Source organism: Python bivittatus, unplaced genomic scaffold, assembly GCF_059951505.1.
Source record: "Python bivittatus isolate LINGU-HERP-01145 unplaced genomic scaffold, Pbiv_v1 ctg000350_np1212, whole genome shotgun sequence".
Taxonomy (NCBI): Eukaryota; Metazoa; Chordata; class Lepidosauria; order Squamata; family Pythonidae; genus Python; species Python bivittatus.
The window spans coordinates 21,390,811-21,409,559 of record NW_028277074.1 but is presented as its reverse complement, the minus strand read 5'-3'; the positions used below and the strand labels follow the sequence as shown (position 1 = coordinate 21,409,559).

Below are 18,749 nucleotides of genomic sequence, written 5' to 3'. Positions count from 1 at the left end.
CTATTCAGTAGCTTTCTGAACTGGACCTGCAGAGTTGGATTCAATAGCTTTTCTGACATGCCTAACCCCCCTCCTCAAATTCTTGATGTTTTGACAGTGCATAGGAGCAAATATGTTGATCTGCTCATTATTCCTATGAAGAATTATTTCATATGTCAGCTGTTGAAAGGGAAAAACAAAACAAGAGAATGGCATTGAAGCAGAGGTGTAGGAACTTCTCAGTCAAAACTGAAGGGAGCTAGCCTGAATGAACAATATTTGTACAACAAACAAAGCTGGCATTATCTACTGCTGAAGATAATCAGCAGTTATTAATGCAGCCATTTTTCTTTCAGCTCAGAGGCCAGCTGCATCTTAGGCTCTCAAAAATGACACTGCTGTTGCAACAGGTTTGCAGAGAATCAAAATTATAAAGTAATTAGAGTGTTGAACTAAGATTGGGAAGACTCAGATTCCCCCACCTATTAAGCTCATTCAGTGACCTTAGGTTGCCCATAAGAGATGGCGTGAAGATTCAGTGAAGAGAGGAGAAAGCAACTGGTGCTGCCTGAATGTCTTGGAGGCTAGCAGTGCAAACATGTAGTTAAAAATGAATGTTTAAATTTTGGCAAATGTTTCTCCCTGTCTTGCCTTGGCAAAACCTCCAGTTCAGAGTCCACTTGCCTCTAGGTCCTAGACCATGGAAACTAATGTTATAATAAATATGTTAGTTTTTAAAGTGCCACAAGACTCTTTATTGTTTTATCTGAGTCTGTTTAGTCAATTACTATGAGTTACCATAAATTGCCTTTGAGACGCCTGCACATTGAATGTCTGATTATGATTAATGGCTAGGAGAATGTAGGGAAGAGATTTTTGAAATGCAAATCAGTATCTTCCTGGCCTTGGGTAGAGTTAAGGTTCCTTCTATTAGAGTCACTCTACTAAGGACATAAGGAGGTGTTTTAAAAGGACTCACAGCAGCTGCTTTCCATTATGCCCACCTGGTAAATGTCTGGTTTAAGAAAAGAAAAGTTCATATGATCTCATTATGGTCTGCAGAGGGACATACCAAGCCGTGTCACATATGCATAGTGTCCTTTATGAGGGGAAAGGTAACATAAACCACCCATCTTTCTCCATGTTATTATTTTATTTAAGCAATTTATACTCCACTATAGGCTCCTGGTTTGCTGACTAAGTTGCAATTATGATTAAAAACTGGTGACATCCAACCCAAAGTCCACCCACCTTGGAAGACACCTAGAGTGTGCCAATACCTCTGGGCAAGGGTTGGCTTTGCAACAATCAAGCTATTAGCTAATTACAAGAAAACAATCTGGTCCATTTCTAAATTAGAAATAGATCACTCATTTCTTCTATCATCATTGTATATTTTAATAACAATTCACTTTATTTAAAAAAAGTGGCTGAAAACTGAGAATACAAGTTTATATAATATAAGCACATTAAAATGATACTACAGTCTTCTCCAAGCAGATGAATTCTGTTATGTGTTAGACACCTGGTCCCATCATTCCTATTCTTTGTGGTCAAAAAGATTTATGGGAGTTGTAGTCCAACACATCAAGAAGGCACCAAGTTGCACAAAGCAAACACCACTAGTCATGGCGAAGAAGGCAGAAGCATAATTTGTTTCATTACCTCTTACTGACGAGCTATTTCAGCTAAAGTTAACATGAATATAGAAACACAATGATTATACATTAACAAAGATAACCAATGTTGTTGTTATGAAGCTTAGGAGGAAACACAGTTTATGGCTGCTTGGGGCTATATAAATTTTTAAGTTACTGGTTTTGCAAAACATCATAGAGATAACTGCACAGAAAACAAAACTCATTTTAAATCTGTCATTATAAAAAGGGAGAGTGAAAAGTATAATGCAAGCCAAAGGTATAATATAAACCAGAGAGAATGATATGCATTATCTTGAGAATTATGTGGCATAAACCTTATGTTTCCAGGACTGTCAAAATCCCATTCCTAGCTGTGAAAAAAAAGTTGAAATCTCTTTTTCTAAACTAAAAAACCTTAACCTATCTATATTAAGCCTTTTCATCTATTTCTATCTTTCCTATCCTCTCATCTATTTGTCATTTTGTAATGCCAGGACAAATTGGTTGGGGGCTGCATGTTGTTGTCGTTATTGTTGTTGTTTTTTTTATTTGACCTTAGGGGGCCTCAAATGACAAAGCTAGGTTGTTGTTGGATAGGTGGGGTAGAAACTTTTCAACCAGGTTTTTTATGTTTTAGGAGTTTGGGGAGATTAAAAAGACAACATTGGTATATGAATCTTGCAGAGGTTCACCACATCCCTTTGGAGTCTTCGTTCTGGAGAATGAAATGCCCCAAATCATGCCATCAACATAATCTGGAACTACCTGGGAAGCTGCAGAATGTTGGCTTCAGGGCAGGGGGTTACCAAGATTGCCCACCCCTGTTCCAAGCTTATGTTATTTTTTATTTTTCATGGAGAACTTGCACTGTGTCTCAGGTGGCTGCTGCTCGGAGCCTTGCTCCTTCAATAGTGCAGCGTAGTCCTGGTAGGAGGATTTTTCTTCCCACTGACTTTTCTGAAAGAGGGAGGGGAATATCTGCTCCCATGAGATCATCCCATCCTCATTGTCCCTCCACAGGGTAGACTTCATAGCTTAACCTTGCACTCAGTCGCAGTAGATCATTATCAATATACAGAGACTGAACTTGGTGGAGGGGGCATGTGGGAGGGGACAGTATTACTTTTTCCCATATTTCAAGGGAGAAACTTGGCTGATGGAAAACCTTTAAGAATGAGCATTTTCATGAAGAAGGAGGAGGAAGAACAGAGGTGATGAATATGCATTTTTTTTCATAAATAAAGCAGAAAGAACTTGAAATTTACACTAAAACGAAGAACATGAGAACATGAAGCTGACAAACGTATTGATCCATGCAGAGGGGCCTGAGTGTCTAGTGCTTAAGAGCCTGGGTTTGAATCTCTATGTATTCAGCCAATATTTACTGGGAATTCACTCCTAAATTTGGGTTGCTGCCACCTCTGGTCCTCTGACAGGCTCCTTATCTTGATCTGTTATATTGCAGGGAGGTGCAATAAAGTCCACTCTAGGTCATCTTAGCTGAATTTAGCCAGTGCAAATGGGAGAGGATCTGTTCATTTTTAGTAAGAACTTGCAAAAATTACCGTATTTATCGGCCTATAACACGCACAGACGTATAACATGCACCTTAATTTTAAGAAGGAAGTTTGAGTAAAAAAACTTAAATTTAAAATAAATGACTTGGAAGCATAATAAAGGGAGCTCTGAACTTTCTGCTTATTTATACCACTTAGAAGGCAAGTACGTAATATGAAAGAAAACACATCTCTTTAAAGGAAGAAAACTGGTGCTACCTATCGCTCGTGTGAGCACCAGAGCTCTGCAGAGCAGGAGGTGAGCGGTGGGCGAGCGAGTGAAAACCATGCTCTCCAGGGCTCGCAGGAGCGAAAACCTGCACTCCCCATCTCACACAAGCAAAAACCGCTCCCCAGCGCTCATGCGAGTGAAAAGCACAAAAACTGGTGCTCCCCAGTGCTGGGGAGCTTGGTTTTTGCTCGCACGAGATTGCGAGCACTGGTTTTCACTCACTTGCCCACCTCTCACCTCCGGAGCTGCCCGGGTTACAGCCCTGGCTCAAATGAAGGCGCCACTCTCCCAGCCCTGCCGCTTGAGTATCGGCATATAACATGCTGCTAGGATTTCAGCCCCAAATTTTAAAGAAAAAAGTGCATGTTATATGCCAATAAATATGGTAACATATTCCACACAAATGGCTTGGGAAGATAGGGAGATTATTGAAAAAAAGGAATGAGAAAGAAAACAAAACAGATAGATGGTATGTAGAGGAGTTCAGAACTGAGTTCATACCCTTCAGTATATTTTTAGATGAAGACAGTAATTTTTCAGGGACTGGTTTGTAACCCAGGGTGGCAGTATTCTTTGGTATATTTCTATAATATTTGATACAGCCTATCCCTTTTTTCCTGCACAAGCCTAGATATTGATTTTAAAACAATTTAGTTAGATTGCTCTGGCTGTACTGGGTAATCCAAGTATGTCACCCTTAATTTATTTTCATTTTAATTCAGTTACGGTTAATCTATTTTTGGATACCTCTGAAAATCAGAACACATGATTTATATTTGCAAGACAACTTCCAAAAATGGTATCCTTTAAAAGAGATAGGGAAAGGCAAACATGTAAGACACATTTTTTGTAAGCCTTATGCAGGCTTGCAAAAAACAGACGTGAACAACTCTGGGCCGCTTACAACTAATAAAACAATATAAAACAGTATAAAACTAACAGCAATAAAACTAAAAACAGAAAAAACTGGCACCACAGCCACACTTCTGTAAGGCACCCACATTCTCATCCCACCCTGATCTTGCCCTATCCCAACATCTGGGGGAAGAGCCAGGTTTTAAGTGCTCTCTGGAAGAACAGAAGGGTAGGGACCTGTCAGATCTCGGGGACAGCGGGTTCCATAGGGCAGGGGCTGCAGTGGAGAAGTTATGCTTCCAAGGACCCACAAGATGGCAATGTTTAAAGGAAGGGACCTGGAGCATGCCCACCCTATCAGTTCTGGCAGGATGGACAGGGAGAGGCAGTCCTGCAGATAACCTGGATCCATGCCATGTAGGGCTTTAAAGGTAATAACCAGCACCTTAAATTGCACCCAGAAGAGAACTGGGAGTCAGTGCAGCTCATGCAACAGGAGTGTAACATGAGTGAACCTAGGGATGCTCAACTGAGTATGCCGCTGCATTCTGGACCAGTTGTAACTTCCAGGTGGTCTTCAAGGGCGGCCCCATGTAGAACGTGTTGTAGTAATCCAAATTAGAAGTTACCAAGGTGTAAGTTATGCATGGTTTAGAAGAAAGATGAGGTCAATGGGAGCTCAACTGCTGCTTCATAACATTATTCTTGTCTCTGTACTAGCATAAGATCAATGGCGTGCCAAGAATCATGGGGCCACTATAAGAGAGGGTCATCCCAGGTCTTCTTATAGGAAAGTCATGGATCCAATCCAGTGCCTCAAGTGCTTGCAGGAAAAAGCTGTCATGCAGCTGTAGAGTAACACATATCACCACCAATATTGCTAACGAGAAGACAAATCTATATCCCTTAGGTGAACTCTAAATGTGAATAATTTCTGTCCCTATCAGGATAATGAGAATTAAATAGATATGTAAATAAAACAAATTTTGAAGTAAACCTATACTTGGGCAGATCCAGATTCAAGTATCCTGGGATCAGAAATATTTCGTCTGTAGAAATTAACTATTTGAAACTGATTAACTGATTTGCCAAACAGTTGAAAAAAAGGTAATTCCCTGATTTCTCCCCCCCACCTCGAAAGAATATGGTTTGATATTTAAATATTTATCTACATGGGTGCCTATGTGTAATTTCATGTGCTTAAATAGGACAACTGTATTATTATTGCCTGCAAGATCAAGGTTTTGATTTCAGGTTTTTTTGTTTTTTTGTTTTTGTCTGCGCTCAGTCATTGCTGACCCTTCAGTGACTGCTTGGACGAGTCCTTGCAGTTTTCAAGGCAACTGTTTTTCGGAAGTGGTTTGCCAGAGCCTCCTTCCTAGGGCAGAGCCCAGCTGGCGAGCGTAGGAGGCGGGGTTTCCGTTGCTTCGCGCCCTTTTCGGGCGCGTGTGGTTTTTCGCGCTTACTGGCAACTGCTCCCAACTCCTTTTTTGCAAGGTGCCGCCAGCATTTTTCCTCCCACCGGAGTGAGAGTCCCCATTTATCTACTCACGTAAGTTTTCGAACTGTTGGGTTGACAGGAACTGGGGAGGAAACAGGAGCTCACCCTGTTTAACGCGAAGGCTGGACTCGAACCGCTGAAGCGTCGACCATTTCTGGCCAGCAACTTTCAGCGTCATTAAGCCGCTGCGCCACCGCGTCCCCCTTTTGATTTCAGGTACATTTTGGTAAATACCATATCAATGGGTAAGTGCAAAAGACATGGTTAGCTGTTCCTGTCCTCCCACACAGAATGGATTGCTGTTATTTCTATCACCTATTATAATAAAGGATATGGTCTTTATTCTCATTAGAGTGGAAAAGGAGAATTGGATCCAGAAGAAGTATTTTAAATTACACAATAAATAATTATATTTATAAAGCTAAATGGGAAATGAGCAACTCCTTAAAAGTGTTTCAAACCTGCCATTTATCTACCAATATCAAAACGCTTCTGATAAGTTGAGGCCTGCCCACATGGTACCCATATATAGAATGCAGTTGGTGTATCATACACAGCTGCTACATTGTCTACAACGTTGCACTGGTGGTGCTTACACTGCCTTAGCACTGCAATACTAGCCTTCCCTCAAATACTGTAAGGGACAGTTGCCTTTGGACAGTTGCCTGAAGAGGGATCTTTACTTATGAGTAGCTTTACTTATGAGTAGCAGGGATTCTACAAGATCAGATGTAACCTTTTGTAGTTTGAGATCTCTCTACCTAAAGCAGTGTTTCTCAGCCTCTTAACAGCTGGGCAGGTTCACAGTGGAAGAGGTAGTCCTTTAGATCAGTGTTTCTCAACCTTGGCAGCTGGAAGACATGTGGACTTCAACTCAGCTGGCTGGGGAATTCTGGAAGTTGAAGTCCACATGTCTTCCAGCTGCCAAGGTTGAGGAACACTGATCTAAAGGACTACCTCTTCCACTGTGAACCTGCCCAGCTGTTAAGTCTATAGAAGAGGTTTTGTTTTTGTTTTGTTTTTGAAGAAGCCCCAGATGTCCAAGTCCATCTTCTAGCACTCAGGAGAGAATCTTCTCCTGCATTGCTCCCAACCCATGGAGTACTTTTCCTTGGAGGTTGCATCTGGGCTCCACTCTCTTAGCATTTCAAAATCTGTAACAATGCATCTCTTTTGCCAAGCTTTTAATTGTTAAGTGGTTTTGTCTTGGAGTATTGATTTTAACTTATGCTTTTAACTTTTTAGATGCTTGCTTTTTAAAATTTTGTTCACTGCCTTGAGTACTTGTTGGATTACAAAGGCAGGGAATACAGGGAATGAAAAAAAGAAAGGAAGAAAATCCCTTTATACAAACTGCTGTTCACATATACATGTTTTTCATCTGAAAAATCCAAGCTTAACATGCAGATGTTGAGAACAGTTAGGTTTGATATGCTTCTTCCATATATGTGTGTCCTAAAGATGAGCAAAACATGAATGTTTGATTATGGTAGAGTGTACTTCTACATTTTCATTTAAGTGTGATGTTCAAAGTTCAGAAAGTTCACATCCCCATATAAATAACAATTCTCATCTATAACTTCTGCCAAGAATTCAGGGATGGTTCTCATACACCAAGTATTCATTAAACGTTCTGACCCCAGACTCATCATATCTTCTGTGATATATATCTGGATTCCTGTGCAAAGTGGGTATGTTCTGTGATAGAAGGAATAACCTTTACTCTTGGATTGCTTTGTGTGCCTTTAAGTGCCCTGCTTACTGATGTAAAAATGAGAGTATTTATTAATGAAGGCACTGTGTCTGCCTGCTGGACCATTCCCTTCTACAAGAGTTGGCAATGTTGAGATGTCTAAAAACAAACCAACAAACAAACCCCAAAGTCTTTCAAAAAGTAATTGTGTGGCCCCTTTGGAAGACACTGTATAGGAAACCAGTGAAATGTGAATGATATGCACAAATATGAAATATATCAAGAAAACATGGTTTAAGGGATCAATTAAGGGGTCAGTTTTATGCAACTGAATACGGCAGCGTATTCTATCCTCTCTTGCTTGCTGAGGAAGCTAGGACAGGGGTTCCCAACCTGGAGTGCCCACACCTCCAGGGGGTGCAAGATGGAATTTCAAAGGGTGCGACAATTTTATGCACTGAGTTAAAAGCTTATTTTTTTAAGTTCAATTTGTTCACCCACATTAGAAATTAGATTTCTTCCTCTTCAAATTTGATATTACTTTTGTAGGGGCTGTGAACATTAATCAAACATTTCCTAGGGGTGTGGGGGATAGAAAAGGTTGGGAACCACTGAGCTAGGAGAAGGTGGAGTATCCTCTCTCTATGCAAACTGAGCTTGGCCTCAGAGCACCTCCCAAAAACATACAGCAGGTAAAGGACAGAAGAGAACGTAGGCAAGGGAGGTGGGCTAACTAAAGCTGACAAAGAGGTAGACAGCAGAAGACCAAAGGAAGAAAGGACAGACAAACTGAGCCATACAGCAGCCTTCACAATTATTATAAACACAGAAGGAGTGAGGGGAGAATCAAAGGGAACTGGGCAGAGAAAATCTGGGTTCTTTGCCAAATGAGCTCATTACAGTTTTCCAATACAGATGCCAGAAGTGCAGTTGCAGCCATCCTGGAAGGCTTGGCTAAATCCTTGTAAGGAGTCCCTTTCAACAAACTTCACCAGTTGTAAAATTCTGGCAGCAGCAACTGCTTTTCAAGAAGCTGCTAGTAAAGGTTTTGAAAAGGGTGGAGAGGCCCAGTTAGGTGCTCTGCTTTCCTATATCAGAACTGCACCAGGCCCAAAACTTAACAGAGAAGATCTTGTGCTGTAGCATGGAGCTTGCACCTGCTGTAAATGCTATGTTTCTGAATATCCATGCTGGGGTGTGCATTTCATTAAAAAGACAAATTTATACCAGAAGTAAGACATCTCTCACTGTTAAAGGCAGCAGGACAGTGGAATTTTTCAGACCCCCTGCCTTCTCCTGAAAGAGAAAGGTTGAGTAGTATTGGCAGAGGGTCTCTTTTAAGAGATTTAACTAAGTGCAATTAGTAGAATTATCCCTCATTTATTTAATAAATTCCCTTTCCGTCATTCCAAAAATTATAATTCAGTAGCAGATTTGGGAAGGGCTCTGGACACACTCAAGGCTTTAGGACAGTGTTTTTCAGCCTCAGCACCTTTAAGATTGTGGACTTCAACTCACAGAATTCCCCAGCCGGCATGCTTTGTTGGGAAAGTGTTTTGAAAAAGAGTATACTTCAACAGTAGATACATTCGGTTAAAAAAAAAAACACAGCAAGAATTTCAGTGGAGCATTGGACAACAAAGGATAAGTATGGAAAATTAATTTTGAGGCTAATCCTCAAATTAGAACAATAAGAAGCAGTGTTATTCAGGGCATACTTGTTCAATAATAATTGTATAGTGCCCAAGACCTAACATTTTTGGGCCAGTGAATAATAAGGATATAAAGCTGTAAAAATACAATCATTGAACTAAACCCTTCACATCTCTTACTTGTCTCTACTCCAAGCCTGTGCTACTGTATAGTCCATCATATCTGCAAGCCGTGATAAAAAGAAATTCTTAAGTATGAGGGAAAATTCAAAAGCTGCTGTGGGGATTGTGCAATGAAGCCAGCTGACAGACTCACAGAGTGTGCTGAAAAGTTTGTAGAGGAAAGAAAGAAGATATGACACTGGAATGGAAACAAGCCTTCAATGGAAGAAGAGCTTTGGTTTTGTTTTAAAGGGGGAGATTTGAGCTATAAACAGAGAGGAAAGAGTGATTAGAAATAATTAAGTTTTCCAGGCAGCAAATCCAGCTGTTATTTAGTTAATAGCTGTCTTCCAGAACAATACAATTATTAATGGCAAAAACTTGTCCCCAACAAATCATCTCATATTGATCCCATCTTTATTAAAGAGACTTTTCTGCTCCCAGAATTAATCATTGAATACGGATTATCTTAAAGAGAACATAGGGGCTACTGTTTGTGTTGTAGTTTTGCGTGGTGGTTGCTAACTTTACTCAACATCTTGTTTTCAGCCAACTTTGGACTCTGCCATTCCAAATGCCCTGGGCCTCGAAGAGGAATCTAAAGTCCTGGCTACCTGTCACTGCAGCAAAATGAACATCTTCGTTGTTTCAAAAATATCAAGAGTTGCAGCCAATTCAGAGAGATTGCTGTCACTGCCAGGTATTACAGCATGGTGAGTGCATGTCACCCAAGTTCTGACTTCCACTGACAGTCCTTCGTTTGTGCTGCAGATAGCTAAAGGGATCGGAGACAGAGTTGGGGTTGCAGACCTTATGGCACCAGAAAATCCTTATGTAAGGAAAATTGTGGGAGGAAGACTGCAGTGAGCTGTAAATCTGCTTTTCTGCAAGGATATAAAAAGGGTGTAATTGCACAGAGCATTTGCTCCCATTGTTTAGTGGGATTTTGGAAAAACTGAAAACTTCATAGAACTCCAGGTCAGAATGAGAAACTATTGTTTGGCTTGCTACATTGTTCTAACTAAAGTTAGCTCACTGAAATGGATTGCATGCCAGTAGAAAAGAAATAAATGTTGCAAGGAGACTGCAGTGGTCAAAGGTCCGCTACTGCCTATTGTTTCAGCAGCTTGTCAATGTCAATTATCTTGATTTGCAGAAGCTAGTTAGCGATATAATCATGCCTCTCTCTTCCATAGTGCTGTTTCTGCCCTGATGTCTTCCATATAATTCTTTATTTCACATCATTTTAACCTGGGGGATGACCCAGTGAGATGTGAAGGAGAGGCAGACAAACCAGTCTAGAGAAGCCAGGTTCTGAAGTCAGACCCTCCCCGTTTCTGCTGCAGTGCCCTGATTGGTGGATAGTGATGGGCTGAAAGGGAATGGCAGGCACAAAATCCCAATCTCCCTGCCTATAGTGAGCAGTTCACTCCCAAATCAGTAAAACATCATTTGATGGTGCTCCAGGAGAGGTGCAATACAGGCAGGATGGAGATATGGAAAGCAACTTTTATGCCAGCACTGTTGTGTGCCAATTCAAGGAAGGATGGAGGTCAGTTTAAGCCAGAATTGGGGAAAGGGGTTTTGAATACCATCCTGCTTCTTCCATTTTTTACTGTTTTGAAAATTGTTTCTCTTCTGATTATACTGGGAGATAGATTGCACATTTTGTGCAAAAGTACCTGATGGATAACTTACATGGCAGAGGAAGTACTACATTTAATTCATAGTTTGTGAAGACTATACTGTAGGAGGAATAGGGATGGCAATTTTGCCAACTATAAAACATTACAAATGCATCCCTTGTTACCTAGGTGACTGCTGGAGATGCAGGGCAACCAAACTCCAATGCCCTCAGGCATGATACAATTACAGCATCTTTCACGAATGGGGTCACTTTTATTTTAAGCACCATCTGTGTGTATAAGCTTCCATGTATTCATGATGTTATTACCTGGATCTTAGCCAATTTATTATGTATGTATTTTCAGAACATTCTTATTAGCCAGAAAAATAGGAGCAAGACATATAGATTCATCCCTTCAGTTTGTCAGAACTTGCTCAAATAGCATTTAATATCAATAAAACTGGAGGAGAGGGGAGAGACAGCATATAGGAAATAAATTAAAATGCACATAACTTGCTCGATATATTTGTCTAATTTTCTGGATGTTTTGAGCAAGCAGTTGCTGCAGAACAGCTCCCAAAGCTTGTGCCTTCCAAGTGCGTCACATTACAATTTCCATCGTCCCTTGCCAGCATTGCAAATTAGCTTGCTGGCTAAGGATGAGGGTGAGTAAATTCTCAAGTGTCTGGAGAGCACCAGCTTGAGGAAGGTACCATATTCTTAGAGTCTTTCTTCACTAGCAGTGGAAAGAGCTGCTGGCATAATGACGATTGCCATGACTGTCTTTGCTGTCCTCTGTTTTCTGGCTAGCGGCTATTTTGTAGAATGGAAAACAGATTGACTGAGCTGTGTAAACCATGTAGGCAAGAGAAGGCCAGCATTCATGGGACTTGAAGTTCAAATCAGGGTTGAACATGAGAATTCTTCCCAAGAGCACTGTTTAAGGCAGAGAGAAGCAACACATTTGGGGAGAGGGGGCTGCGCTTAACATTTCTGGAGACACTGAAGAATGTACTGGACAGGTTATCAAAGCCAAATGGGCAAGGCCCTATCAAACATTCATGTGGGTGGATGGTTACTCACTCTCTGTTTTGAAAGGTAGCCTATGGATTGTTACAACAGCATAAACATAAATAAGTGAACAAGCCCTTTAACTGAGGCTGGAAGTCCTGACTTGCTGCATATTTGCTTGTTTGTGTGTTTAACTGACTAAAGCATCATTTCTTTTTCTTCCTCTTAAATTATGCTGGTTTTGAGTAGTCAGAGCTTAAGCCGACTGCAAAAAGCTACTTTGCTCTATGCAAAGGTCATAGGGGGGCTGGATCAACCTTAATAGCTACCACTTTATGTGTCACTTCTGAATTTTAGTTTTACTTAAATTCCTCTATCAATATTACAAAGCCAGTAGTTGAGTAATACTCTTAACAAAAACCCAACGGGGCATACTAAACAATCCATTGATGTTTTAATTACTCACTCAGTGTAATTATGTCCTAAAAGAGAGACTACATCCATGTTTTGGAAGGTCCCTGGCTAAACTAACTTCCTGCTTACCGATGGTGTTGGTCTCTTTGCTTGCTAATTTATCTGGATCCAGTCTACATAATCACAGGGAGAAGCAGTTAGGGAGAACTCACATATCCCAAAAGGCAAGCTGGAAGAACACCAGCAGAGGCTCAGAGCTCTGAACCTCAGCCATGGGTTGCTTCTTAGAGTATGGACCTAGCAGAACCCAGTGACTGTAGATGAGATTGTTCACCCCAACTAGTGGCATAGGCCTTGTTGCACCTGATCTGATTCAGCCTCTGGTCCTATGGGCCAATGTCTTTAAAATAAAATTTGTCAAGCATCCATATCAAAGCAAGAGAAGAAAATCCCGTATGAATGAATTTCTGCCTATCCTGCAAGTCTGTTCCAAGAAATTTCTCTTCATCGAAGTAGAAAAATTTCATGGACAGAACATTCCATGCCTTAAATAAAGAACCAACTGTGGCTTTCCATCTCTATGAGTCTATTAGCCTTATACAAAATCTATGGAATAAACAATACTAGATTTTTGGAAAGTATGTCCTAATATCATTCACAGAGATATTTTCATTCATCTCTTTTGCTTTTTTTCCCCTTCCATCTTTAATAGCTATAGCTACAGGAAATGAATGTAAAAGCTGATTTTTTAAAAGGTCAATATTCCCTTGCTTGCAAACTGCAAGCAAAGCAACATTGGATTCTTTGGTTTGTTTCCAGGAAAAAAAATTGTCAGAAATAAAACATATTCCTAAACAGTGATGTTGTAAAATAGGGTGTATTCACTAAGATTTGGGTGAGGCTACAAATTTCTATATATTTATCCAATGTAAATATTATTCAGATGTAAATATATTTCCAATACATTTTTGTAACATTTTATGATATATTATGCTAATTTTTTTAAAATTTTCTTTGTTGTATTTTTGTCACTTTTATTTTTGTTTTCTTTTTCTTTTTTCTTTTGTTATTAATTAAAAAGTAATAAAATGTATTAAAATGATTTAGGTGAGGCAAGTGGAGACTGAGAGATTTTTTTTAAAGGAAGAATAGGAAGGAGCTTAATAAGGAGTTCGGACAACTTGAGCTAATGAAAAACATTGCTTTGTCCACGATGTTTTGCATCTTTTAAATCACCCGAACATACATTTATTGGAATAAGAATTCACAACCTGACTGTTGCATGAAGGGACCAACAATGGCCCATTAAAGTTTTTATGTCGCTAAAAAGGCCCTCATAATGGTGCAAAACCAGCTCTTCGCCTGATAGTTCCCCTACCTCACTTTCCTCAACTTGTTCACACTTAGCACTAAGCCTTAACGTGATGTATTTGGCTTTGGCTTAGCATGTTATGTGGACCTAGGTACTGTCGTTTATAAACAAGGGTAGGTTGATAAATGAACTCTGCTTGTGCACATCAATAAAACATTATTAACTTCATCAGAGGATGTGGAGGCAGCCATTTAGTTGCACAGAGGCTAACCAGCAACAGGAATGAGGCTTGTTTCTCAGCTTTAACAAAAGGCTCTAAGCAGTGTTCACAATCTCTATTGCCACTATGAACTCTGGGAAGTGTTATGCTTTTAATCCTCATAATTAAACATGTTCAGAAACTTTTATTACAAAGGATTAGGAATTTAAGATAAGCTGCCAGCCATTCACATGCTGTTAGTGATTTTTTTTTTCCTTGCCCTACTTTCAAATCATGATAAATTAGCAAAAGTTTACAGAGGAGCTGCTTTGGAAGAAGTGTTGGAAGAAGCCCAGTATTTTTCTGAGAGCTGCAGAAGGAGAAAACATCAGACCATTTTAACCTAAATGGGGTTGGGTTTTGCCCATCAATACACAGTAGCAGTTTCTTAGGTATTTGCCAAAAGGTTCAGAAAGATCCATGGATAACAGGAATCCTATTTCAGTACTGGCAGAAGTAGAGGAAACAAACCTCAGTGAGGCAATGAAGTCCAAAGTTAATGGAGATTTTCAAGATAATTTTTAAAAACACACTGCATTTTGCACATATTTGCTTTGGGGGTTGATTTTAAAGATCCTCATGACAACTGGTGATCTATTATCAACACTGATGAATTATTTTCCCCACAGCCAAGTAGACATTGTCTCTTTGACACCCTTACCAACTGCATTAGTCTTTCTAACTATTTATAATTATCATATCAGTAGTAATAATGAGCTGCCCAAAGGTATAAAAAGTGTCTCTACAACCTCCTTTCTCCATTAGTGGAATGATACTTCTTGACTATGCTGATGCAACTACACTCAGAACAATTGGAAAAAATGTATGTGGTTACTTATCCTTTTCAATAGTTCCGTCAGCAAAACTTGGAAGGGTAACTAATCCTTAACCTGTCCCAAGTGGAAGCATAGGCAAAGTGACAGCTTTAAGATATCTTTTGCCCCTTTCCTCGACTGACAGGCTACCACCCATCTAATAGAGGGATGTCAGCTCAAATTATCAAGTGATCTTTCCCTGCTTTCCTTCCCCCTCCCCACCCCACCCACCTTATGTCAGCTGCAGAATTCTTTCCTCATCAAATTGATAAGTACCCAGTTTGTCCTAATTATAGCTAGCTATACAACTGATGCAGTATAGAGCTGGGCAGCTTGTGTGTGCACATGAGGATCAACTCCGTAAGTGAAGCAGTCAGGAATTTCATCCCACTCGATCACAATTTGAGCATCATACAGTTGAACTACTTGGCCCTCTTTTAGCTTTAGATTGAGCCCTGTTGACTCTACAGGGCTCCTGTATTGTTTTGTGTTGGGGACAGGTATATTTGTTTTCAATTTGATTTTAAAATAGAGTCAATATACTGTAAGATACTGTTATATTTTTTTTGTTTTGTTTTTTGAAAAGCCGTTTGAGGTTTAAATTAATGAACCCCTCAATGGTTATGAAAATAGAACTGTATTGTCACATTAGCTATTTCCTGTTCTATGTGTTTAATACAAAGACTCAGTATGCATTTATTTTTTTTCCTAGCTTCTACCACATTTATCCTTCTGATGGTGCAAAGAGGCTGCTGTGAGGGTTAAGCCATGCATGAAGTCAAAGCGTAGAGAGGCAATGGAACTGAGCCCACTGCCTCAACTCCACCCCTATGCTCCGTTGGCTTCTCTTTAGGATTCCACACTGAAGATTCAAAAGCAAGCAGTGAAAGATAGAGATGGATGTACAAACAGAGAAAGCTCACTGAACTGTATAGATAATAGGGCTACAGAAAATAGCAAAACCCAGCTCTTATTGTGTAATTTTAAAAAAAAGATGTAAGGCTTTGGGTTTTGTTCTTTACAAAATACCATAATGGGATTCAAATTTTAAGATTTTAAAAAATGCTGTGTGTGCATCTGGACGTATGTGTATAAACTTTACATGGTTATTATTAAAAAGAATAAAGCAAGTTCTGACTTGTTGGACACCCAGCCAACTGCATATGTCCTGTCTCTTTAAATTTCTGATGTTTATAATCATAGTAACTATTAGAGCAAATTTCAAGAGAACCTTCTACAAAGAAAAGAAAACATGCCAAATTAACTGACATGGACAGAATAAAAAGATAAGATCAAACTAATGAACATGTTATGCTGTTCATTTTTTCTATAGCCATAGAAGACTAACAAAATGTATCCCCATTGTGAAGAAGTTAAATTAGAGAAATCATTAAATGCTATGAAATAAATGAACTGTGAAGATGAGCATTTCTGAAGAGTGTAGACTTAGTTGGAAGTATAATCACCCTACTATGAAATCACATCCTTTGGTCCATTCTCTCTTAGTAATGTGGACATCTATTTTTTCCTAGCCATATTTGAACTGCTCTTTCCATTAAAGTATGTCCGATTTTATCTCCTTGAAGTTGGAGACAGAAAAAAATAAATAAAGGGCAGTTCACTAAATTAATATTTTATTCTATCAAAAGCGCAATCCAAAATCTGTACATACAGAAAGCTCCAATCATTGCATTTCTATTACACTATGGATCTGCCTTTGTCTCTTTGTAAAAAGCATTATTTCTCCTTCACATTGGTTTTCTTTTTCCCTTTGAATAAAAGACAATTATCAAGGGATGTGGTTTTATACTCTGGTACATTTTTCTTACAACTACTTTTTCAGAATTACAGCAACAGTGGCTTTCAAAATATCCACAGGATAATGTAAATGTATCAATACACTAAAAGTTTGTAAATACTGATTCAATCTTTAAATTATGTTGAATGACTCTAGCAGAGTTTCATGCACTTTAGCTCAGGCTCTCATATGGCTCACGAAGCCTAAGTTTAGCAATTTAAGTTTAGCTTATTTTTGGTACAGAGTTATTCCTATTTTTGGTGTGTGAGAAATTCCAATTTATGCTGAACTGAAGGGAAGAGAGATTTTATCTGAGATGTATATTGTAGAACTGTACTGTGAATGACAATTTTATGAATAGTTGGTGGCACCAGAAAATCTGATTGGCAGATTATAGTTGTACACAGGAGAAATTAAGTATGATTTAAACATTTTAAAAAAGACATTTTTTGTTTAAAACAAAAAAGACTTGGAGCCAGATCAAATTAGCCAGTTCATTTGCTATATATAAAGAAAGTTTAATGTAATTAAATGAAAATATTGACCTTTTCCAGTTTATTTATTCAGTTGTAAGCGTCATGTTCAAAAGTGAACAATCTGAGCACATGGCTCTGTTAACCATGTTCTCAGTAAGCCTGCTAAGACCACAGGAGAGGAATTCCCCTGGTCCTAGGGCACTTCTGTCCCTTGGGGTGGACCTGCTGCTGGGGCTGCTGCTGCTGCTGCTATGGTTCCATAAAGAGGAAGGCATTGTGCCTACTGAAAAAGCAATATTTCTTTCTTGCAACCCACTGATATTAGCCTCCTTTCTTATACAAGATAGTAGGTATTCTTCAAAAAATAGATCACAGTATCCCATAATAGCATTTGCTTCTGCATGTACACTGCGCAAGTCAGTATGATAGTATGTAGTGGGAAAAAGTTAGGCTCTTGCCTAAAATGACCTTTCCTTTATAATGGAAACGCCTGTCCAACCAGAAGACTTGGGAGATGCGGTGGGAGAAATATAACTCTATCATGACATTTTCAATCAAGGACTACTTATGGCTGCCTTGCTACCAGAAAACTATTTGACTAAGATTCTATATTTTAAAAACACAATGGCCACTGAAACTCTATAACTGTATTCTTTTTTTATGTGTGTAAAGCACTATAAGGTAGTCAGTGGAAAAGTGAGGACAAACCACATGATTTTTTTTCCCCAGGTCATCTTTCCAAAATCACTCTGATGTCTATCTAACTTTTGTATAACACAAAGCCTGATCTGGCTTTTTAAAGATGCAGAACAAGAACTGAAATATGATCTTTTATATCCTCAGCGCATCACACATACCTAGACAGCCCTCATTAAAATATTTCCTAAAAATGAGAAATGTTCCCACCCTCCAATGGATTTTTACAAACTTCAGAATTGATGCTTCTGAGTTGGCAAAAGTTCCGAAGAGTAACCATAGGCGATGTACTCATTTTAATTAAGCTTTTCACCAATCCATCTCTGCTCACAGAAAGTTCTATGGCATTTCATTGAGCATATTCATAGTTAAATTGGTATAGGATTCGTATCTCATTACTTACTGATTTAAAAACAGTGCACATTAAATTCAGTAGTTACACATATCCCACTGTCAGAAAAGCAGGATGCACACAGACACACTTAGTCTAGGAATAGTTCTAAACAATAAGCTCTTCTGATACTAACATAACTAAATCATTCTAAACCTGATTTTTCTTTTGCTTTTAGCCTCCTAGCAAATGTGTGCTTTGTTTCTTCAGCGGTCTGCCCCTCCATCTCTCCCTGTCTCATGAACTAAAAGCATTTCTTCACTCACCTCACTCATGATGATGAGTCGGAAATAAGAGGTCCCCGATCCCCACTTCCTCAAAGCAGAGCTGCCCTGGCACAAGCTCTCTGCACAGTTTCGAGCTTTTCTCTTTAAAAGGGTTGCCCAGGAGCATCATGCTTCCAGTAAACCAATAAGGAGCTTTTACCTGCTGAAGCCCCTGGCGCAAATCAGAGAGCTCAAAGGGCCACCTGGTGGTAAGAATGAGAAACTGCGTTTCAGAAGCTGGATGTGGCCTTCGAAAGACCATTCATCAGGAGAAGAGAAATGAGCAGGTCTAGACCGCAGGTGTCCGAGCTGGGAAGAGAGAGCAGAGAAGGAGATGGTGGAAGATGAAGCCCCTTATTATTTACTGATAGAAATCATACGCATGAGAGTCATAAAAGCAAAACTTTAACAATT

At 39.4% G+C, this 18,749-nt stretch overlaps 1 protein-coding gene across 1 annotated transcript in view; it reads right to left on the bottom strand.

The window, feature by feature from the left end:
• PCP4 (Purkinje cell protein 4) overlaps positions 1-18,481 on the bottom strand; it is a 55,902-nt gene extending 37,421 nt beyond the window's left edge. Inside the window, exon 1 of the mRNA XM_007427979.4 lies at positions 18,336-18,481. Coding sequence (XP_007428041.1) covers positions 18,336-18,344 — 9 coding nt within the window. The 5' untranslated portion in view covers positions 18,345-18,481. The remainder of the gene's footprint in view (positions 1-18,335) is intronic.
• Between the last annotated feature and the right edge of the window lie 268 nt (positions 18,482-18,749).